This window comes from Brassica oleracea, chromosome C7 (assembly GCF_000695525.1).
Source record: "Brassica oleracea var. oleracea cultivar TO1000 chromosome C7, BOL, whole genome shotgun sequence".
Lineage (NCBI taxonomy): Eukaryota > Viridiplantae > Streptophyta > Magnoliopsida > Brassicales > Brassicaceae > Brassica > Brassica oleracea.
Window position 1 is genome coordinate 42,100,596 of NC_027754.1, and position 23,778 is coordinate 42,124,373.

The 23,778-nt window shown below is 34.0% G+C and overlaps 2 protein-coding genes and 1 pseudogene across 5 annotated transcripts; all 3 read left to right on the top strand.

Annotated features, from left to right (window-relative positions):
- The first annotated feature begins 8,170 nt into the window (after positions 1-8,170).
- Positions 8,171-13,927, top strand: LOC106306376 (homeobox-leucine zipper protein MERISTEM L1). 3 transcript variants are annotated; one of them, XM_013742969.1, is made up of 11 exons: positions 8,171-8,444; positions 9,792-10,173; positions 10,266-10,383; positions 10,732-11,391; positions 11,470-11,571; positions 11,654-11,854; positions 11,936-12,110; positions 12,221-12,492; positions 12,566-12,661; positions 13,017-13,444; positions 13,537-13,927. In XM_013742969.1, the coding sequence occupies exons 2-10, from the start codon at positions 9,938-9,940 to the stop codon at positions 13,425-13,427; spliced, it is 2,271 nt and encodes a 756-aa protein (XP_013598423.1). In that variant the 5' UTR covers positions 8,171-8,444; positions 9,792-9,937; the 3' UTR covers positions 13,428-13,444; positions 13,537-13,927. The 3 variants fall into 3 exon arrangements, with proteins under 3 accessions (XP_013598423.1, XP_013598425.1, XP_013598424.1); XM_013742971.1 differs by having other exon boundaries at positions 8,183-8,444; positions 9,861-10,173; XM_013742970.1 differs by lacking the exon at positions 8,171-8,444 and adding an exon at positions 9,028-9,161.
- A 454-nt stretch (positions 13,928-14,381) lies between these two features.
- On the top strand, positions 14,382-17,234 carry LOC106304013 (beta-glucosidase 47-like). 2 transcript variants are annotated; one of them, XM_013740383.1, is made up of 12 exons: positions 14,382-14,604; positions 14,690-14,756; positions 14,905-14,963; positions 15,023-15,098; positions 15,173-15,247; positions 15,297-15,384; positions 15,718-15,970; positions 16,046-16,161; positions 16,245-16,500; positions 16,583-16,685; positions 16,761-16,854; positions 16,920-17,234. In XM_013740383.1, exons 1-12 carry the CDS (start codon positions 14,428-14,430, stop codon positions 17,116-17,118), a joined length of 1,563 nt encoding a protein of 520 aa, XP_013595837.1. In that variant the 5' UTR covers positions 14,382-14,427; the 3' UTR covers positions 17,119-17,234. The 2 variants fall into 2 exon arrangements, with proteins under 2 accessions (XP_013595837.1, XP_013595838.1); XM_013740384.1 differs by having other exon boundaries at positions 15,173-15,202.
- Positions 17,235-18,976: 1,742 nt separating this feature from the next.
- Positions 18,977-21,818, top strand: LOC106305183 (annotated as a pseudogene).
- The last annotated feature ends 1,960 nt before the right edge of the window (positions 21,819-23,778 follow it).

The window sequence follows — 23,778 nt, forward strand, 5'->3', positions numbered from 1 at the left end:
TGTACCTGTTGTTCTCTCGTTGGACCATTTGCTAAATGTGCCTCAACCCAGAGTGATGATTCCAATTCTGTCTTTTGAAGTGTTTCTCTTGGATCAATATCTAAATTGCTAAAAACTTTGTTATTCCGGCCTTTCCATAAATACCATAATATCCATGCAAATTGATGATCATCCATTTTGGGGTTGACTCTCCAAAAAAGGTGATCCATATTAGCGTAAAAAGAGCTAATGGTAAAGACAATAGGATGCGATGGTATCTTAGATAGAGCCCAAACTTGACGTGCTGGAGGACATTCAAAAAACACATGATTTATTGATTCCTCCGGATTTCCACATCAAGCACAACATGTATCCCCTTGTATTCCTCTCGCCTGTAGATTTTTCATGACCGATATACATCCTGAAAGAATTTGCCATAAGAAGTGTCTTATCTTTGGAGGACACCGCACTTTCCAACAAAAAGCTTTTAGTGAATCTACTGTGGGCCAATAAAATTCTGGTGGTTTTTTCCTATCAGGGTATACTCGTTCCACTTGATAACCTGATTGGACCGAATATTTCCCATTATTAGTAAAATGTCATCCATTCCTATCCTCCATCTGGTTCCTGCTTAATGGGAGGCTTTCAATAACTTTTGCATCATGAGGATCCACCAAAGCTCTGATTACCTGTAAATTCCATGTGCGGGATTCCAGATTAATAAAAGAATCTACTGTGAGGTCCGAGTAATTATTGTGAAGGTTTTTGTTTGCTGGTCTCGGGCGAGTGGCTGGGATCCAAGGATCATTCCATACTGAAATAGATGAACCTGTTCCCACCTTTTTAATTAGTCCTTTACAAATCAGATATCTAGCAGAAATAATATTCCTCCAGCCATATGACGGGGAGTATGAACGGATCGGTTCCAAGGGTGAGGCATTTCTGTAGTAGACGGCCCTATACTTAATTTTTTTAATTTGTGATGACAGAAATTGACAATGTTCATCCTGATTCGTTGGAGAAGATGATAGTGACTCTGTTCATTGCTTATGTGAAACGTGCATGATAAACAGTTCAAAATTTTAGAGTTTTCAGTAAATTTTCAAGGTTTTGTACTAATTATTAAAAATTAAAAAAAAAACTTTTTCATAATAGGCTTTATAATACAATGTATCTATATTATTAAAACTGAAATACATTTTAGTACTATTGGGAAATATAAATAGCAGTATAAATGAGAATTTTTGGAGACATGAATAGCAATATAAAAACAAAAGTATAGTGTCATTTTAGTAATTACATTAATTGTTTTTTCACATGTCACTCAGTTTAACAATTTCGTTAATTATATTGCATTAACAATATCACATCATTAATTATATTACCATAATAATAATAGTGCAGATTTTTTATTTATTAGTTAATTAACATTAACTGTGTCAATTATAAAATTAAAAATGTAAAATAACTGGATTTTGCTTATGGTTACACGTTCGGTTTAGTTTGTTTTACTAAAAGTTTTTTTATATTTTAGTTTCAATTGGTGGAAAATTACGTAGCCAAAACATAATTCAAATACATGTTTTGTGAATAAAATAATAATTTAAATAAAATAATAAAAAATATATTACATTTATTGTCACTTAATTTTTCACTCTGTATAATTATTTTACTAAATAAAAAAATCTTTTTATTTCACTTAATTTATCCAGACACATAGAAAGAGTATTTTTTTATTAGTTTAAAAATCAGTTAGGCATGAGCATTGGCTATCCATTTAGGTACGAGTTATTCTTTTCAGATATCATTTTTTTTTAAAAATTAGGCTCCGCTTGAATATTATAAATTTATGTGTGAGTTTTGAGTTGGGCCCTTCTGGGTCTAGACGAATTCGGTTAATTTTTTACTCCGTATATTTTTCACTCTGTATAATTATTTTACTAAATAAAAAAATCTTTCTATTTCACTTAATTTAGCCATACACATAGAAAGAGTATTTTTTTTTATTAGTTTAAAAATCAGTTAGGCATGAGCATTGGCTATCCATTTAGGTACGAGTTGTTCTTTTCAGGTATCATTTTTTTTAAAAAATTAGGCTCCGCTTGAATATTATAAATTTATGTGTGAGTTTTGAGTTGGGTCCTTCTGGGTCTAGATGAATTCGGTTTTGATGTATAGGAACCTAAAATATCTAAATAACAAATGTATCTGAAAAAAAATTCGGATATTTGTACCAAAAATATCATTTTTATCCGATTCGGTCGAGGTCTTTCGAATATAATTAGTTATATTACGATTAGAATATAAAACACTAATTATGAAAAACAAATATGAATGTATAAAAATGTAAGAACAACCAGGACCAATCTCTAGTTGTACATTTAAACCTATAACAAACAATTATTTCAGTGATATTGAGTAGAGGCACATAAAGACTACATTAAACTAGTTGTAAAGTAAGTATTCTTATTCAGGTTAGTCATACAATCAATAATCTATTGCAAGTAATATTACAGGTAGCATTTATATCCAAATATTTGACTATTGGTTTCTTCTTAATAGTACTAACCAAAATTAAAATTGCTTTAAACAAAAAAGTTATATAGCTTTCAGAAGTTATAAGAAAGTAGTAATTAGGATTCTAATGTTTAGTTTCTTATTTTGATATAGTGATCCTTTTATATCGTTTCTGAAGTGTAGTCAGTTTTTTTAAAATGATTCATTGTCTGAAACTTTGTTTCCATATTACTGAAAAATCATTCACTGGACCTAAAAGTTAAAGTTAAATGTAAATAAATAAATATAATGAAAATTCTGATTTGGACTTTTGATTTTGGCGTTTAAAATGACACATTGAACAAACAAAAAAAAAATTGAAGGCAATAAATGAGTTAGTTGGTAGGCAGAAGTCACTCTTTCCCACTAGCTATTATCAGAAGATGACGTCCCCACAACTCCAAGGCGTTTCAGCTCCATTCATTTACTCAATGCAACTTTTACACACCTTGTCGTTTATTCTAAACACAATGAACTACCTGTCGTTTTACCGGATCGTTTGGATTGCAATTCAGGAGTCCCTTCAAAAATACCGTCTATTTGTTATGACAAATTTATTTTTGTCAACTTTGTTTGTTACAAATTTACTCAGGTGTGATTTTGTGAATGATGAATTAACTATGTAAATAGTAAGCGTCAAGAAACATGTATAAATTAACCAGACATAAATATGAAGCTATAAATATTGTGATACATATATAGTAATCCCTCCGTTTCAATTTATTTATCGTTTAAGTTTTATGCACACAGATTAAGAAAACATTTAATTTTGTATATTTCCAAAATACTCCCTCCGTTTCATATTAAGTGTCGTTTTAGAGAATTTTTTTCGTTACAAAATAAGTGTCGTTTTCGATTTTCAATGCAAAATTTATTAATTTTATGTAAAATTTATTTTTCTATTGGTTGAAATATGGTTAGGTGTATAGGTAATAGTGTTTTTTTATAGGAAATGTACAAAATTAATTGTTTTCTTAATCCGTGTGTCGAAACCTAAAATGACACTTATAATGAAACAAATGGAGTAAAAACATCATTATCTATACATCTAACCATATTTCAACAAATAGAAAAATAAAATGGAGAATATTGTTATTGAATTTTGCATTGAAAACATAAAACGACACTTCAAACTAAACAAAATTTTAACTCTAAAACGACTCTAAAACGACAAATAATATGAAACAGAGGGAGTATATAATCATTAATAATAAGAAAATTAGTTAAAAAGAAAGACAATTAGTTATTGTTCCCTCTACGTCGTTAGCAATGAGTATTAGTGTACTGTTCTGAAATTTATAAAATACTTTAAATACACAGAATTACACAGGTGTGGTGCATAATAAACTTAATAAATAAATTAAAAAAAATCTTTTCATAAAGATGCATGTTTTCAAAAATATATTCTAAAGAGATTGATGATTGATTGTGAATTTTTTTAAAAACATTAGTTACACTTATTGAATTTTTATTGGTTCAAAATTATTGAAAATAAAAAACTACAAAACTATATATTTTATTATACTAAGATTTAATATGTTTTATTAATATGTATGAAAATTGGAAAATATTATAATTAAGTTTGAATCGGAAAAAGGGTATTAAACAATCAGCATAATTAACGCAATAAGTTAAAGACTTCTTCATTGATTCTAAAACTATCTCTAATTCATTTATATATTCACTTTTATATTTTCTCTTAAAATAGAAAACCTTTGTCATAGAGGTGGATTTCTTCTAATATATTTATTTTCATCCTCTATTTTAAGAAAATATAGAAAAATATTATTTTCATTCGTAAATATAGAGATAATATATAATTTCTGTATATTTTCTCTAGAAATAGAAAAACTTTATTATAGAGTTGTATATTGGTGCAAAACTAGTTCTATAATAAAGTTCTACATTTTATAAAAAAAATAAAATAGAGTTGTACATGGAATATGTTCTAAGTCATACTACATAAATCAAATTAGAAATGATTAAAGATGGCCAATTATATCTGAAAATTTACGAGGAAGACGACAACTGCAAGAAAAAAACAGCTAATATGTACAGATCTTGACATAATCACCATTTTAAAATGAATGAGTTAATTTAGATCACACTAAAAGTGGATGTAAATTAGCATGCATGTAATGTACCTCTCCACACATCATCCACTTGTTTTATTGATTATACTAACGACATCCCATTTATTTTAAGATGATCTATTCACTTTCACATCAGTTTATGGCCAATCTAATCAAAAAGATGGTGCAATATAACCTTCATGTAGTGTAGGGGTCAACTGCTAAATTTACAATTAATGGCATACAACATTGTTTTGGATATTATTAGTCACATAGTTTTACAAATTTGATCGATATTTTTTTTTTAGCGATAGTTTTCTCGAACATCAAACCACACACGTACTGTATAAATTAGGCACTTTCAAGTGTCAAAAACTCGAATTGACGAACGCACATTCACCAGTTTCCAAAAAATGATTACCACCAAATGAGTTGCTGTCAATCTCGAACCTGTGAACAAAACTTCAACCATTTCTATATAAGACAAGTGTCAACCAACCTTCTTCCAACCAAGAGACCTTGGGTTGCTACAAACATTTAATAGTCATTATATATGTAGATATTAACATTTATACATGTATATAATAGCCATATAGGCAAGGTCGTGCGTGAAAGAAACATATGACCCCAAATTATTTAATACTGCTATTTGTAATAATTTTCTATGTTTTTTATGAGAAAACTTGTTCGGTATGTTTTTGCATTACGAGTTTTAAAGTCTTGTTCGTTTACATTAAGTAGCAGGGTTCCGTTTTCTGAATCCACGAAAATCCATATACTTCAACACGGTCTTATACTCTTATGTGTATATGAGCATTCCTAAAAATGAATTTGTCATCTAGCTTCATAATACAACACCATGCACATAACACGTCAGATAAATCAAGACACCACTGACAATATAATGAGTGTGATTGGTTAAGTAGTGGAGTAATTAGGGTGAAAAAAATGAAGTGGAAATGGGAGAAAAAAAGGTAATAAAGTTGGAGTAAATCTTTTTCATCTCATAAAAGTTGAAGGAATAATTATTCTAGTTTTAGTACAATTTTTCACCTTTTTAGAGTAAAATGAGCTGAAATCATTTTCCAATTGATTGGTTAAAATCAAAGTAAATATGCTGAATTTTTTTCACCTACTTTATTTACTCTAATTATACCATACAATCACACCCAATATACAATCACACCCAATATGTATTATGTATATGCGTACATGCACTTAGTTTCACACATCATACACAATGTATGTTAGCATGAATGGTATATCTATGTGATGTAATTCTTAATGTGTGAGCTGTTTCTTGGACAATGGTCCACAAGGATATTGCTCCCCAACTACATGAGTCAATGGAGTACTGGCCAATTTATAATTAAAAGAATTAATCCAAACTACCATTAAATATAACTTTGACCTTTTTAATTCATTTTTAGATATTCTTGGAACTTCCGTAGTTTCCATCTCATCCCTTTCTTTTGCTCCTTCAATGAGGGTCCAATCGCGAAAGTTATCTCATATATCATGTCTTTTGGTATGATATACTATAATTATATAGGTTGACAAAAAACACCATTATATGATAGTGTGCATAGTGTGTTTTTCGTTGCAGTAATTCATCAGGTAACCTGAGACAATCAGTTTGACATCAGCCAAAAAGATGGAATGGTTGTAAAATAATTGTCTTTGAAATTTTATATTTACTCTAAAACATAATAATTTATGTTTATTTGCGTTTATGAATAAGTTGCACTATTTTCTACTTTCAATGAAAATAGTTAACTTAATTTTCCATTTATTCATATTATTTATTAATATTATTTCATGATTAATACAGTTTGTGTATTAAAATACTTTTTATGAAAATAGGGTGTCCATTGATTCTAAATATTTTTAATTTTTGACGTTGGTGAACTACTTGATGTACTAACTGAACATGATTTTAGAGTGGTTAATTTTTGATTGGGATGTATGTAGAGGGTTAAACTTTTTATTTACAATCCATATAAAAATGTGGATTCATTAGTTGTTTTTATGACAACCCCGGTAATGACGTAATGTCATGGATTCTGATGCTTTAAATTATTCTCTTAAACTTGCATCAACCATTCGAATTGTATAGAAACTTGCTTTCAGATAAAATGAGTAATTACTTTCATAATGACAGTATAGCTAAGAGCCATGAATGTAGTCGTATAAGGTTCTTGCTAGGCCTGGGCGTTCGGGTCTTCGGGTCGGGTTTGGACCGGTTTCTTTCGGGTCCGGATCTTTTCAGGTCCTAAATATTTAGACCCAATAGGTACTTAGAAATTTTCGGTTCGGATTCGGGTCGGTTCTTCTCGGGTCCGGGTCGGTCCGGGTCTATAATTAAAATACCCATAAAATACCCGTAATTTTTTGGATCCATATCGGGTCGGGTTCGGGTATTTAGGATCGGAAAGGGGCATGATATACCCAATTCCATCAACTCTAGTTGAATATTTGTCATATATATCTAAAATTTTACAAAACAACTTAAATGAAAATATTAATCATTAAAATAAAACATTTTAAAACTCTAAATTTTACATTTTAAAACTTTATATTACTTTAAAAATTTAAAAGATAATAACAAATGTTGTTAACAAAAGATATTTCAACTAAATCATAAAATAATATATATAAAATAGAACACAAAAACATCATAGTTTTAGATATACATGTTTTTAAGTCGGATACAAATCGGTTCTTATCGGGTCGGGTCTATTCGGGTCGGTTCTTTTCGGGTCCGGGTCTATTCGGGTCGGTTCTTTTTCGGTTCCGGTTCTTTCGGGAAAAAAAAATTTAGACTCAAAAGGTACTTGTAAATTTTCGGTCCGGTTCCGGATCGGGTATTTTTGGGTCGGTTCCGGTTCGGATCTTCGGGTCCAGGTTAAAATGCCCAGGCCTAGTTCTGGCTATATAAATTAATATCGTCGCTAATCAACCATCAAAGAAGCTAATTAATAATAATGAATATACCCTGCAGGCTTCCAAATAAATTTTATTAAGCTCAAACATCATGCTAACAATTGTATTTACATTTTATTCAGGGAATCAGAATCATGATGCAATATTGACTGAAATAAATTATACGAAGTGGTGTGTAAAGTGTAAACCAGACAAAGCATTATATGTCCATATATTTAATTTCTTGGACATATATGTACTTAATGTGCAATATGCACAACACATGCAAATAATTAATCTGATATAGCATACTTAGGTAATAAACTATAACCATGAACATATATATATATAGTTTTGATCAAAAAAAAAGAACATATATATAGTAAGTTAATAACCATGTAATGGCAAGCATTTTAAAATTTTCGTTAATTATTCTTCTATTGTTTTTATTACCTACGAGAACCCGTGAAGTCAAAGAGAAACTGTGATTTTTTTAAAACTATTTTCAAAACTGATGAACTGAAACTCTATATCTAGAAAATGTATCTATAAGTAGTGGTATGAATTTTCTCTCACTAAAAGCATTAATGGACCTTTCGATAATCATAAATGCGATGCACCCTCTCTATGCATTTCGCAATAACTCCTTTTCCTTCTGCCACATCCTCTCCTCACCTATTTCTCTTCTTCCTCCTCTTTCCTTAGTTCCTCCTTCAGCCAATTCTCCATTTGTTTTTTCTTTGCTATCTCCTTAAGAGAATCCTCCGAAAATCACAGGTTATGTCTTGACTAGGGTATTAACCCGTGCCCTTCTGATTTTCGCATATCTCCGCGCCCATCTCTTTTTCTCCACAAAAGGAGAGCTCAAAAATTATAGAAGAGTACTCAAGCTAGGGTTTCATTGTATGTCCAGAGGTAAGATCACTCGCTCTGTCTCTCTCTCTGTCTCTCTATATATATATATATATATATATTATATAAACCGATGCTTATATACACACATGTGCATATTTCTTTGTTTCGTTGACGAATGGGATCTATATTGCATGTCTGTTCACACTAACCGGATCCGTTCCTTTTTTTTATAGTCTCTTTACGATCTGCATTTTCTTTTATCTATTAAAAACTAGTGACTTGTTTTTTTCTGTAACGATTTTAAAGACAAGCGTAACAAAACACTCCATAAACCTCGTTGGAGTTATAGAAGTGTAAAAAGGGGGTTTGAGTTAGACGAATTTTACTTAGTAGATGTAAAAAGGACGTTGACTTAATGTCAACATTATTTTAACTTATACTATTAGTTAATTATTATTTTTCTCAATTCTTTTTAACCTTTTCAAATTAGGTTTTACTACAAACGAAGGTCAATTTGATTTTTTTGTAAAAAAAAGACTTTTTTGTACTAAAAAGACTTCTTTTATTGGCTTCGGTAGCCTGTGGAGTTCTCTATCTCGCTACCTTTTATGTAGAATAGTAGATAGAAAAAAGAGAGAGAGAAAAAGATCCATTAATATCGATCCAAACCTACACTTAAAAAAAAAAACAGATCTGTTTGTAGAGTTTCGATATTTTACCCCTTACAAGTCGACTTTTCTTCAGCCAAACAATATCGATTTGGAATCACTCTAACAAGTAAGTAAAAACATGTAAGTTTTGTCTTTTATGTAATCTTATTGAAATTTAGGTTTTCCTCAAAGACATCTCTTCATTCGTTCTTCTTTGTTTTCTCTGCGTTTACTTGTAGATCCGATGATGTTTGTGACTTTCAAGATTAGTTCTATACTACTGATATATATTGATTGTCTGTTTATGCATGTGTATGTAAATTCTAATTAATGGATATCTATGTGCTCTAATTTTCTATAACACTTTTTTACTTCAGTTTCTCTTTATTCTCTTATATTATCCAACATTTTACTTAAATATTCATCCGAATCTTCGTGTCCCAATTTTTAACTAGAAATTCCCAAATTGTTTGTTTATATGCAACGAGCTTATGTCACGTAGTGGGTGCATTTATATTCTGAGCCTTTTTGATAAGATGAAATCATATGCTTATATTAATAACCATAAAAATAGACAAAATACCAATATTTTGCTTTTCGTTTTGAAAATGTGAAAAGACTATAAATATATATACAATAAACGTATGTATAGTTTCATATATCTAGAGGATTACTTTCCATAATTCCAAGATCCATCTTCCGTTTCTACTTTGATCCTCGTATATATAAACACCATTTTATCTTTGATTTTGGACAGTGGGATATATACGTGGGAGTAGAAAGTCGATTTAAAGCAACGAAAATGATTTGGATGATCATCTTGTAGATTTGAAGGGAATACAAAAGCTCAATAAAAGAAAAACTCCAAAACCGATATAAGGATCAATAATCGTCAAAATCATCATGTATCAGCCAAACATGTTTGAGTCTCATCATCATATGTTCGATATGACCCCCAAAAACTCGGATAACGATTTGGGTCTTACGGGGAGCCGAGAAGACGACTTCGAGACCAGGTCTGGCGCAGAAGTCACCATGGAGAATCCTTTAGAAGAAGAGCTTCAAGATCCTAATCAGCGTCCCAACAAAAAGAAGCGTTACCACCGTCACACGCAACGCCAGATTCAAGAGCTTGAATCGTAAGTAAAAGTTCCCACTTTAAAATGTTTTTTTTATGTTTTATGTTTTGGGATTTAGGGTTTATGTTTGTTTGTTTGGTTTCGACTTATAGGTTCTTCAAGGAGTGTCCTCATCCTGACGATAAGCAAAGAAAAGAGCTGAGCCGAGAGCTAAATTTAGAACCTCTGCAAGTCAAGTTTTGGTTCCAAAACAAGCGCACCCAAATGAAGGTACATACTAGAGCTAATTGTTACTCATTTTGTATATTCATTTAATTTGCATATGAATTTTCATTAGTGACTCATTATATTCATTTAATTTGCATGGAATGGGTCTTGAATCTTCATTAATGCTGTTTTTTTTTTTCATTAATGCTGTTTCTTTTCATATTTAATCAAATGAAGTCGGGGATAAGGTAATCATTACTACCACGTTTGATTCAGTTTGCATAACTATATGTAACCATCTTTAAAACACATGTAGTTAGTTAATTGCATAGTTTAGGTCCAATATCAAGGAAACTTGTTAGTTATTAACATGTCCATGATCTAAAGAAGATAAACTTGTGGTCTGTATAGGCACAACATGAGAGGCATGAGAACTCGATTCTGAAGTCAGACAATGACAAGCTCAGAGCAGAGAACAATAGGTACAAGGATGCTCTAAACAACGCAACATGCCCAAACTGTGGTGGTCCTGCTGCCATAGGAGAAATGTCATTCGACGAGCAGCATTTGAGGATTGAAAACGCTCGTCTACGCGAAGAAATCGATAGAATCTCTGCCATAGCTGCCAAATACGTAGGGAAGCCAATGCTGACTCACTCCTCCTCGTCTTTCCCTCAGCTCACATCTTCACACCACATACCGTCTCGCTCGCTTGATCTTGAAGTTGGCAACTTTGGAAACACTAACAATAGCCAGACAGGTTTCCTAGGGGACATGTATGGAACAAGCGACATTATGAGGTCGGTCTCGATCCATAATGATGCTGATAAGCCAATGATTGTTGAGTTAGCTGTTGCTGCCATGGAGGAGCTTGTGAGAATGGCTCAAACAGGTGATCCCTTGTGGGTTTCAAGCGATAGTGCGGTTGAGATTCTCAATGAGGAAGAGTATTTTCGAACGTTCCCTAGGGGAATAGGACCAAAACCTTTGGGTTTAAGATCAGAAGCTTCTAGAGAGTCCACTGTCGTCATCATGAATCATATCAATCTCGTTGAGATTCTAATGGATGTGGTAACAAATCTGTTTCCTTATCTTTCTCAAACCTAGCTAAACAAAGATCGACACTTATGGTCTTCTTTCTTTGTATAGAATCAATGGTCTAGTGTGTTCTGCGGGATTGTATCCAGAGCATTGACGCTAGAAGTTCTATCTACTGGCGTTGCAGGGAACTACAATGGGGCATTACAAGTGGTAAGAGGCTTAAAAAACTATTAATTTGATTACTTGTTTCACAAGCTATTATTCTGAATCATTTTGTATTTGTTTTCTGAAGATGACAGCTGAGTTCCAAGTCCCGTCACCACTTGTCCCGACACGAGAGAACTACTTTGTAAGGTATTGTAAGAAGCACATCGACAATACTTGGGCGGTTGTTGATGTCTCTTTGGACAGCCTAAGACCAAGTCCCATCATTAGAAACAGGAGAAGACCCTCTGGTTGTCTGATTCAAGAATTGCAGAATGGCTATTCAAAGGTATAATCTAAAGAGTTTAAGTGTATGAGGTAGAGAGTTTATACATAAGAGTACTTATATTGTTATTGGCATGCGTTGAAGGTGACATGGGTAGAGCATACGGAGGTGGATGACAGATCGGTTCACACCATGTATAAACCGTTGGTTAATACCGGTTTAGCTTTTGGTGCAAAACGTTGGGTGGCTACACTTGACCGCCAATGCGAGCGGCTCGCTAGTTCGATGGCTAGCAACATTCCAGCCGGTGATCTTTCCGGTACGTTTTTACTTTGAGGGCCTATTTGATATATTCATAAACTATCAGATTTAATTGAAAAATGTTTAAATACTAATTGGGTCCCGTCACTTTTTTGTAATTATGAATAGTGATAACGAGTCCTGAGGGAAGAAAGAGCATGTTGAAGCTAGCGGAGAGGATGGTGATGAGCTTCTGTAGCGGAGTAGGCGCGTCAAATGCACATGCCTGGACTACATTAGCCACCGCAGGATCCGACGACGTTCGGGTCATGACCAGGAAGAGCATGGATGATCCAGGAAGGCCTCCGGGTATCGTCTTGAGCGCCGCCACTTCGTTCTGGATCCCAGTGGCACCTAAACGTGTGTTTGATTTTCTGAGAGACGAAAACTCAAGAAGCGAGGTAAAGAATCAAACCTTTTTTTGTTTTACTTTCTTGATCGAACGTTCTTGAATTTAGTTTTTTTATTTCGCAGTGGGACATACTTTCTAACGGAGGCTTGGTTCAAGAAATGGCTCATATCGCAAATGGTCGGGACCCTGGGAACTCTGTCTCCTTGTTCCGAGTTAATGTAAGATTATGTTCTGCAAACTCTTTTTTACTATTGGCAGTGCCGCCTCAAATCATTTATAAATCCTCTTAAGAAAATATTAAGAGTATATTTAAAGAGTTAATGATATAGTTTTCAAAATTAGTAACTTCATTAATATATTTTCTATCATAAATCAAGATTCATAACTAAAATTAAAGTTTTAAATCATAATTTAAGAATTTATTTAAAAATTCTAATATTTTCTTTAAAATTTAAAATTCTAATATTTTTTTTTTGAAATAATTTAAAATTCTAAAATTTCTTTAAACCTTGCTAAAAACGGTCATGTTTCATGCTTTCAAGTTTTTAAACATTCTTCTTGATATCGTAACAGAGCGCGAACTCAGGACAGAGCAACATGTTGATCTTACAAGAAAGCTGTACGGATGCATCAGGATCGTATGTGATATACGCACCTGTCGATATAATGGCTATGAACGTTGTCCTGAGCGGCGGGGATCCAGATTATGTCGCTTTATTGCCATCCGGGTTCGCTATATTACCTGATGGCTCTTCAAGAGTGAATGCTAGTGCCGGAGCTGAAGGAGGAGGAGATGGAAATAATCTCGAAGTGGTTACTTCCACCGCAAGTAACTGCGGTTCGCTACTCACCGTAGCGTTTCAGATTCTGGTTGACTCTGTTCCAACCGCTAAGCTCTCTCTAGGCTCAGTGGCTACAGTCAACAGTCTGATTAAATGCACTGTTGAGCGAATCAAAGCTGCCTTGGCATGCGATGGGGCGTGATCGAAGTTTTCTCTAAGGTAAACATTTTTCTCTATATTTTTATTCAAATAATCACATCTTCTTGATGATTACAGGAGATTAACATATCGTTTGGTTCATGTTTCTGTAGAAGTGAAAGAGGAGAAAGGTTTAGGAGTTTTTTTCATGGTAATATTTGTTTCTTGTTTTTAAAAGATTTTCCAAAAGGGAGTCAAGAACGCACCTTTTTGCGTTTAATCTCATTGCGCGTTTGATTGCGGGCGGGCCAAAAAGAGGCTTGAGAAAGAAAGGGTAAAGAGGTTCGGGTATTGACTTCTGCTGGAAACCAAAAAAAAAAGTGAATCGGTTTGTTAACTTTCAAGCGTTTAATTTGCGTTTTCTCTGTTATTATTTTATCATTCAGTAATGAACATCTTAGCGTTTTGGGTATTGCCGCTACTTTCAAAGTGTATGTTGCTACTCGTTGTTATTACTAAGGCACTATTGTAGTACTGATATTATATTATTGTCGATGAAGCTCATTTATTTTATTTTTAGTTTATAAATATAACTAAGAAATCAATGGAATTCACAAAATATAAATAGTTTGGTTCTTCATTTTATTGAAGACAACAATGGCTAGAATGATGTACCAAGTGTGAAGTGTCCTTTCACTGACGACAACAATGGCTACAATGATGTACCAATCATTTGTGATATACGTGCATTGTTGCCACTAATAATTTTAAAAATATCGTTGTCGGACCTGGAAATCTTGAGTCCATTTCTTTAGAAGTGACCCATGCATAGTATGGAATTTAATAAGATTAATCATTCCCAAGAACAGAACAAATCATTTGGTTGGTCTATCAAATCTTGCATACTATTGCCAGTTTTCATCCGTCAGCTGTAGCTGAATTGGTCAAACATCACTATCAACCTATGAATGACAAAGCCACTCCTTTTCCTCTTAATATTACACTTACTATTGAACAAGAAGAAAATATCTATAGTTTCTGAATCATTGGAGACCAAATTATCAATGTACATTTCTGTGTGTCCACTGTGGATCCTCTGCTTCATCATCATAACATTGGTCTCCTCCTCATCATCAACAATATGGTATGAAGATCATGTCTCACTGAGAGAGATTAACACCCAAGAAAATTTCAGTTTCCCAAAAGACTTCCTCTTCGGCACTGCTTCTTTTGCTTACCAGGTTTCCACATCTTTTCTTCTTCTTTTACTTCAACTCTCAGTAAAACAAAATTTCACTTTTACATGTGCTCCGATGGTATGATCAGTATGAAGGAGCTTACTTAACCGACGGCAAAACCCTAAGCAATTGGGACGTCTTCACAAGCATCCCTGGTAACATCTCAGGAAACCCTTTGTGAATAGTGATCTAAGCTTTTAAAGGAAAAAGAAAACAAACTTAAGGGTTTTGTTGTCATCCTTGTTGCTCAAGTCACCAGAAGAAACATGTTTATCTTCATTACTTGATATGTCATTTGCATAGGGAAAATCGCAGATGGAACCCATGGCAAAGTCGCTGTTGATCATTACCATCGATATCCGGTAAAAAATCCCCAAGCAAGTGACTAGAAAGACAGAGTTGTGACTTGTTATTTCAACAGGAAGATTTGGATCTGATGCATGACCTTGGAGTTAATAGCTATCGATTTTCTTTATCATGGGCTCGGATTCTTCCAAGTGAAGTTCTTGTTTTCTTGATTTCTGTCTCTCTTCGAATTCTTTTCTTTTCAGAACCCTTTTTGTGTTTGCAGAAGGAAGGTTAGGAGATGTGAACATGGAAGGTATTGATCATTACAACAGAATGATCAATGCTATACTCAAAAGAGGTAATAACTGATAGTTTTTCTCGAGATAATGTCTCGATGCCATTCTCAGGGATGGAGCCATTTGTCACTTTGACACATTATGACATTCCTCAAGAACTCGAGCTTAGATACAAAAGTTGGCTCAGCCCCCAAATCCGGTAAACATATTTATTAGTAATTGAGTTTAATTCACACCCAAATTTAACTCAAGAGTCTAAGATTGTCACATACTTATACTGTCCAATCTACAAGTAGTCCATAAAAAACTTTGAAATCTAACTCTCATATCATATCAGTAATGATATTAATTCAGACCTACGAGTATCTTAAAAATTGAGAATTATCACATATTTATGTATTGTTACAAATCTCTAAAAATTCCTGATGTGGGACATTCTAATATACGCATGTCAGGCGTTGGCGTAGATACGCAAGCGTAGATACGCAAACTGATGCATTATTTAAGGACGATTAATTAAATTAATTTGCAGGGAAGATTTCGAACACTATGCAGCAATTTGTTTCAGACACTTCGGGAACAGAGTTAAGTTCTGGTCTACGTTCAACGAACCAAACGTTCAAGTAATTTTGGGTTACCGGAAAGGGACTTACCCGCCTTCACGTTGTTCCAAGACTTTCGCAAACTGCACACGTGGCGGTTCCGACATAGAGCCACTTGTCGCTGCTCACAACATCATCCGGTCACATCTAGCCGCGGTCAATTTATACCGGACGAAATTTCAGGTGAATCAAGATCATAACCGTACCGGAAGTTTCAAAAACGGTTTTGTTAACTCAGAGTTGTTTGGTTTAATATAGGAAGACCAAAGGGGAAAGATTGGTATTGTTATGAACACGATCTGGTTTGAACCGGTTAGTGATTCCTTAGCAGATAGCTTAGCTGCTGAGAGAGCTCAAGCTTTCTACTTGACTTGGTAAGCTGGTTCGGTTTAAAAGATTGTACTTCTCACCCCAAACATAACCGGACTTTTAGAACCGAAAGAGTGTGAAAATGTAGGTTCTTGGACCCGGTTGTGTTTGGAAGATATCCAAGAGAAATGAAAGATATTCTTGGAGAAGATCTTCCTGAATTCACAAAGGATGATCTTAAAAGCTCCAAGAATGGATTAGACTTCATTGGGATTAATCAGTACACAAGCAGATACGCGAAAGATTGTCTGCATACCGCATGTGAACCGGGCCAAGGAGGCTCCAGAGCTGAAGGTTTTGTCTATTCAAATGCTCTTAAAACCGGTTTACCTTTAGGAGAACGGGTATGTAGACCAAGTGCCCAACCCATTCAAAATAAAACCTATTTTCAGAAACATTTTGAGGTTTTTAGTGGTAATGATGCAGACAGGAGTAAACTGGTTTAATGTTTATCCTCAAGGAATGGAGGAGATGTTGATGTATGCAACAGAGCGATACAGAAACATTCCATTGTACGTTACAGAAAATGGTAAGCATGTGACATAGATTGTATGTTTAAGTTTGTGCGGTTTTGAAAGAAATCTTATATCTCTCACTTATGCAGGTTTTGGAGAGAACGATACAGGAGTGTTGTTAAACGATTACCGGAGAGTGAAATTTATGAGTAACTACTTAGACGCACTCAAAAGAGCAATGAGGTAATAATGCTTCATCTCAAAAATATGTATTGGTTCCAACACCCTAACGCTCGTGATGAAAACAGGAAAGGAGCAGATGTAAGAGGATACTTCACCTGGTCTTTACTTGACAACTTCGAGTGGATATCTGGTTATACCATAAGGTTCGGTATGTACCACGTTGATTTCGATACTCTAGAGAGAACCCCGAGATTATCAGCTTCTTGGTACAAGAACTTCATTTTCAAGAATGTTGGTCAACGGAGAGATGATGATGATGCATGAAACAAAAAGCAAGTCCCATGTTGTTGTATTTCTTGTTTAATTATTTAAACAAAGCAAAATATAATAATAATGTAAAACAGAGCTGTGAAAACAGTTCCAATAAACAAGACATTTTCAATGCGTATAAGTTCTAACAAAACTATTCATGATACATGAATGTGATGATGCCTGTAACAAAGGGAAGACACATATAGTTGTCTTTCTGTTTGAATCATCAGCAAAGCTGGAAAGTTATCTAAAATAAAGCTGTTTTATGGAATGATAAGTTCTAATAAAGAAGACATTCATTTGGTTCAAATATTCATTTGTGATGAAGGCTTGAGAATCTGGTTTGGATCCACAGGATAGATAAGATTAGAAGAATTCTTTAGTGTATGCTTTATTGCACATTATAAACTCCAAAGTAGCACTTAATGTAAAAATGTTTTTTTTCATGAATACTTTTTAACATTTATTCAGAAAAATATTTGTTTGTGTTCAGCTTGAGTTTGCCGATATTAAAGTTTATTGGAATGAGAGAAAGGTTTTTTAAAACTTCAGATCGAGTTTGGGTTGGATCCTCTCGGGTTTTGGTCGGATTTGTAATTTTTCGGATTTTGGATTTTTTTTCCACATTTTCAGGCTGGATCTAAAAAGCCATTTGAGGCACTAGATGATCCCAACTATATTCAGATTTTTTCGGGTTTTTGGGTGCGGATCTAAAAAACCATTTGATGCAGCTTCTGGATGTTGGTATGATGATCAATGAGATATGATCATCATACCAACATCTTCTTGATCTATTAACATATGGTTGGTTTGTGTTTCTGTAGAAGTGAAAGAGGAGGAAGATTTAGGAGTTTCTTTCATGGTATTATTTGTTTCTTGTTTTCGTGAAATATTCCAAAAGGGAGTCAAGAACGCACCCTTTTGCGTTTGATCTCATTGCGCGTTTGTTTGCGGGCTGGCCAAGAAAGAGGCTTGAGAAAGAAAAGGCTAAAGAGGTTCGGGTATTGACTTCTGCTGGAAACCAAAAAAAAAAGGAATCGCTTTGTTGTGTTTCAAGCGATTTAGCGTTTTGCGCATTGCCTCTACTTTCAGAGTGTATGTTGCTACTCCTTGTTATTATTAAGCCACTCTTGTAGTACTGATATTATAGTATTGTCGATGAAGCTTTGTTTATTTATTTTTAGTTTATTAATATTTTCACAAAAGATAAACAATTTGGTTCGTCTTTTTATTAAAACAACAATGGCTAAAATGATGTATCAAATGTCTTTCTATTGAAGTCGACAATGGCTAAAATGCTGTACCAACCAATCATTTGTGAGATGCGTGCTTTGTTACAACTAATAAATTTAAAAATATCGTTGTCGGTCCTGGAAATCTTTTCATGCATGGCATAAACTTTAATAGATTAAATCATTCCCAAGAAACAAAAAATCGTTAGGTTGGCCCATCAAATCTTGCATACTATTGCCCCTTTTCATCCGTCACAGTTTTTCTATCTTCGGATCAGCTGTAGCTGCATTGGTGATGGTGAAACATCAATATCAACCTAAAAGTGCACAAAGCCATTCATTATCCCTCGTTGTATAATACTCCCTCCGTTTCTGAATAAGTGTCTTTTCACACAGACTAAGAAAGTAACGGAAATATATGTAAATTGTTATGAATTACATTTTTCTGACCAATAGTATTTAACATAAATAAAATTATTTATAAAACCAATGCAGTTTGCAATTAATTTTCGGCTGAAAGTAAATATAATTTGTATTGAAATCGTAAAGTAACACTTTTTGTGTAACAAGAAAAAAGCTAAACGTAATCCTTACTATTGAACAAACAAAAGTTATCTTTAGTTTCTGAATAGACAAAAGTATCAATGTACATTTCTCTGTGCCCACTGTGGTTCCTCTGCTTGACCATCATAACCTTGGTCTCATCATCAGCATTAACAAGATGCATGGTGGTATGATGATCATCTCTCATTGAGAGAGATTAACGCCCAAGAAAATTTTTGTTTCCCAAAAGACTTCCTCTTTGGCACTGCCTCTTCTGCTTACCAGGTTTGTGAATCTTCTTTCTTTTACTTCAATTCGCAGTAAAACAATCTTCACTTTTAACATGTGCTCCTATGGTATGTTCAGTATGAAGGAGCTTACTTAGCCGACGGCAAAACCCTAAGCAATTGGGACGTCTTCACAAGTATCCCTGGTAAAATCGTAAAAACCCTTTGTGAATAGTGATCTAAGCTAAAAATCGAAAAAAAAAAGTTTCAAAATTGTAGGGGTTTGTTGCCATTCTTGTTGCTCAAGTTACTTGATATGTCAATTTTCATAGGGAAAATCGCAGATGGATCCCATGGACAAGTCGCTGTTGATCATTACCATCTATATCCGGTAAGTTAATTGTAAATCTACACATTTATACAAATATCTAAGTAACCGTCTACAAAAACAAAGCTGTGGCATTTTATTTCAACAGGAAGACTTAGATCTGATGAAAGACCTTGGAGTCAATAGCTATCGATTTTCTTTATCATGGGCTCGGATTCTTCCATGTGAGATTCTTGTTTTCTTGATTTATGACTCTCTTCATCGAACTCAGAATCCTTTTTGTGTTTGCAGATGGAAGGTTTGGAGATGTGAACATGGAAGGTATTGATCATCACAACAGAATGATCAATGCTATTTTAGAAAAAGGTAGTAACTGATAAAAATGTCTCACGACCAAAGAAAAATATCAAACTTAAAAAAAATAAAAACAATAATAATAATAATAAAACACCAAACTTAGCTCCAAATCATTCTCAGGGATGGAGCCATTTATCACTTTGACACATTATATGACATTCCTCAAGAACTCGAGCTTAGATATGGAAGTTGGCTTGACCCCAAGTCCGGTTAGTTAGCATATACACATGCATGTCACACGTTGGCGTAGATACGTAAACTGATACATTAAAACGTAATTAATGTTCTTTCAGGAAGATTTCGAACATTACGCAGAGATTTGCTTCCGACACTTTGGGAACAGAGTTAAGTTCTGGACTACCTTCAACGAACCAAACGTTCAAGTGATTTTGGGTTACCGGAAAGGGACTTACCCGCCATCACGTTGTTCCAAGACTTTCGCAAACTGTACACGTGGTGGTTCCGACATAGAGCCACTTGTCGCTGCTCACAACATTATCCGTTCACATCTAGCCGCAGTCAATTTATACCGGACGAAATTTTAGGTGAATCAAGATCATTACCGTATCGGAATTTTCAAGTATTAAGGACAATGTCACACATCAAAGTTAAAAGAGATCTTAATTAATAGAGAAGACCAATACACTTATCACCACTTGCATAATGAGAACCCGAGCCAAAAACAACTTCCAAGTTTCAACCTAAGATTCTATCCAACTTTTGATGTTATACTTTGTCTGTAATATCAAAAACGGTTTTTTTAACTCGAATTGGTTTCATTTTTATAGGAAGAACAAAGGGGAAAGATTGGTATTGTTATGAACACGATCTGATTTGAACCGGTTAGTGATTCTTTAGCAGATAGATTAGCTGCTGAGAGAGCTCAAGCTTTCTACTTGACTTGGTAAGCCGGTTCAGTTTAAAGATTCCAATTCCTACCCAAACCTAACCGGAATTTTAGAACCGAAAGAGTGTGGAAATGTAGGTTCTTGGACCCGGTTGTGTTTGGAAGATATCCAAGAGAAATGAAAGATATTCTTGGAGAAGATCTTCCTAAATTCACAAAGGATGATTTTAAAAGCTCCAAGAATGGATTGGACTTCATTGGGATTAATCAGTACACAAGCAGATACGCTAAAGACTGTCTGCATACAGCATGTAAACCGGGCCAAGGAGGCTCCAGAGCTGAAGGTTTTGTCTATTCAAATGCTCTTAAAGACGGTTTACCTTTAGGAGAACCGGTATGTAGGCCAAACAATTCAAAATTAAACCTATTTCTGGACACAACTTTGAGGTTTCTAGTGGCAATGATGCAGACCGGAGTAAACTGGTTTAAAGTGTACATTCAAGGAATGGAAGAGATGTTGATGTATGCAACAGAACGGTACAGAAACATTCCATTGTACGTAACAGAAAATGGTAAGCATGTTGATCATGTGTCCAGATGAAACATTCGTCCATATACATAGATTGGTTGGCCTCAAATTATAAATTTTTACTGATATTATAATAAAATATTTATAGCTTCAAAAATATTAGCGGCCATGTCAAGCATGTGCCCTAGTTTGTGCGGTCTTGGGTGGAATTTTGTAATCTTGTATCTCATCACTTTTGCAGGTTTTGGTGAGAACAATACAGGAGTATTGTTAAACGATTACCGAAGAGTGAAGTTTATGAGTAACTACTTAGATGCACTCAAAAGAGCCATGAGGTAATAATGCTTCACCTCACGCATGTCTTGATTCCAAAACCTGAAAAACTAATGGTGTGATAACAGGAAGGGAGCAAATGTAAGAGGATACTTCACCTGGTCTTTACTTGACAACTTCGAGTGGATATCCGGTTTTACCATAAGGTTCGGTATGTACCACGTTGATTTCGATACTCTAGAGAGAACCCCGAGATTATCAGCTTCTTGGTACAAGAACTTCATTTTCAATCACATAGCTCAATCCAAAGATAATGAAGATGCATGAAACAATAAAGAAGGTCCATGTTGTTGTTCTTTCTTGTTTGATTCTTCAACAAAGCAGACATATAAAGTAAAACAAAAGCTTTTTTTATGAAAACAACTCCAATAAACAACAATTTTAATGCTTAATTATAACAAAACTACTCTTGATGCATGAATATGATGATGCATGAAACAAAAGTAAGACACACATTGTTGTCTTTCTTGCTTGATTCTTCAACAAAGCAAGGAAAGTAATCTAATATAAAGTTGTTTTGTGAAAGCAAGTTTTAATAAAGAAGACATTTTAATTGTTTATAATAGGCGTGAGCTTCGAATACTTCTTCGGGTTCGATTTTAGATATTGGGGTTTGTTGAGACGAGGGTGTAAGTTCTATTCGGGTTTTCTATATTCTGGGCCTGTGTTTTGTTCAGATTCTTTTGGATTATAAGGGCAATATTATCGGTGGTGGGGAGGGTCCTTACGCGTGGACCCCACCACATTTTCTCAATTAGTGTGTCTAATGTCCCAAAATAAGAAACGTTTGCACTGAGTCTTTAGCACTGTTTGCGGGCCCCACGACACGTGGCTGCTCGTGATTGGTTTAATTTTGTTTTTTTTTTTTTTTTAAACCAGAAAACAAAAAAAAAAAATTTAAGGACCAAAAAAACGTTTTGACCGATAATGTTGCCCTAATTGGACCCGGATCTGAAAAGCCATTTGACACAGCTACTGGATGATCTCAACATATTCAGATAAGATGCGTGTTCTTCGAAAGGAAAAAATTGTTAAATAAATACAAGGTTTCAAATAACGTTGGAACTTGATGAACTTGACACATTTGTGTGCACGGCAGAGATTCCAGATGTCAAGAAGAGAATGAAAGAAACATGATCTCTTCGCTGTCTATGGGGTTGCTAAAGATTTGTCTGGTTCTGATCAAATTGGAGGTGGAAATGACGCAGGCCACATGGACCGTTAAAATCTAAATGACCGTCAAAATTTAAATCATTGAATATTTGTTTGATTATCCTGTCCACATACACATGCATGTTTTTTCTTGCATTAGCTAGCCTCTTTTCATGGATCCCCCACCAGTTCTTTGTTACTTCATTTATCTTTTCCTTTCTCGTAGTTTATTATGTAAGAACACACGTGTTTTTAATGTGTAACCTAGCTAATTCTAGATTTGTCTGGTTCTAATGATATTATAACCTTTCTAATAGCCTTTTTACTTTTGGTTCTAAAATTGTCTTTGCATTAGCAGCCTCTTTTGGTTCTAAAAATGTCTTTAATTTTTATTTTTGGGGTAATAAGAAAAGGGCAAATCTCCAAAATAGCACATTTCTAAGTTTATATCACAAAAATAGCACTTAAAAACTAAAATGACCAAAATACCACATTTCTAAGTTTATCTTTTGAAAATTTTAATTTTTTCATTTTTCAAAATTTGAAATCTTATCCCCAAAACCTCATTTCTCAACTCTAAACCCTAAACCCTAAACCCTAAACTCTAAACCCTAAACTCTAAACTCTAAACCCTAAATCCTAAACCCTAAACCCTAAAATCTAAACCCTAAACCCTAAACTCTAAACCTTAAACCCTAAATCCTAAACCCCACCTTTTAACTCTAAACCCTAAGTTTGTGACTTTTGATAAAACATTAAGTGCTATTTTTGTGACTTTTGACCTTAAGTGCTAGTTTGGGAACAAAAACTTGATTTAGTGCTATTTTTGTCTTTTTCTCTTGTTTAAATCCAATTATTAATAGTCCAATAAAAATTTCTGGTATGTCCAAAATTTAAATGATAAGATTAGAGATTAAATATAACATGACTTTCTAAGAATAGGTCCATTAGATCCATTTTTTAAAAAATCAACACATGAATCAAGGTTGTGACTTCTGTTTTAATATATAAGATATGTTGCAAAAGGTGGCTAAAATGAAAAGCGTATTTTGAATCAGAACTTTTTTATACCGCCTCACCCCGCCCACGGCTAAATTATACTTGTTCTTCCACAAACTAATCAT

Coding starts and splice junctions, on each gene's coding strand:
- LOC106306376 (XM_013742969.1), top strand. CDS start 9,938: ATGTATCAGCCAAACATGTTTGAGTCTCATCATCATATGTTCGATATG. Junction 11,392..11,469: donor TTGAGATTCTAATGGATGTG/GTAACAAATCTG, acceptor TTCTTTGTATAG/AATCAATGGTCTAGTGTGTT. Junction 12,662..13,016: donor TCTCCTTGTTCCGAGTTAAT/GTAAGATTATGT, acceptor ATATCGTAACAG/AGCGCGAACTCAGGACAGAG.
- LOC106304013 (XM_013740383.1), top strand. CDS start 14,428: ATGTACATTTCTGTGTGTCCACTGTGGATCCTCTGCTTCATCATCATA. Junction 14,605..14,689: donor CTGCTTCTTTTGCTTACCAG/GTTTCCACATCT, acceptor TGGTATGATCAG/TATGAAGGAGCTTACTTAAC. Junction 16,686..16,760: donor ATTGTACGTTACAGAAAATG/GTAAGCATGTGA, acceptor TCACTTATGCAG/GTTTTGGAGAGAACGATACA.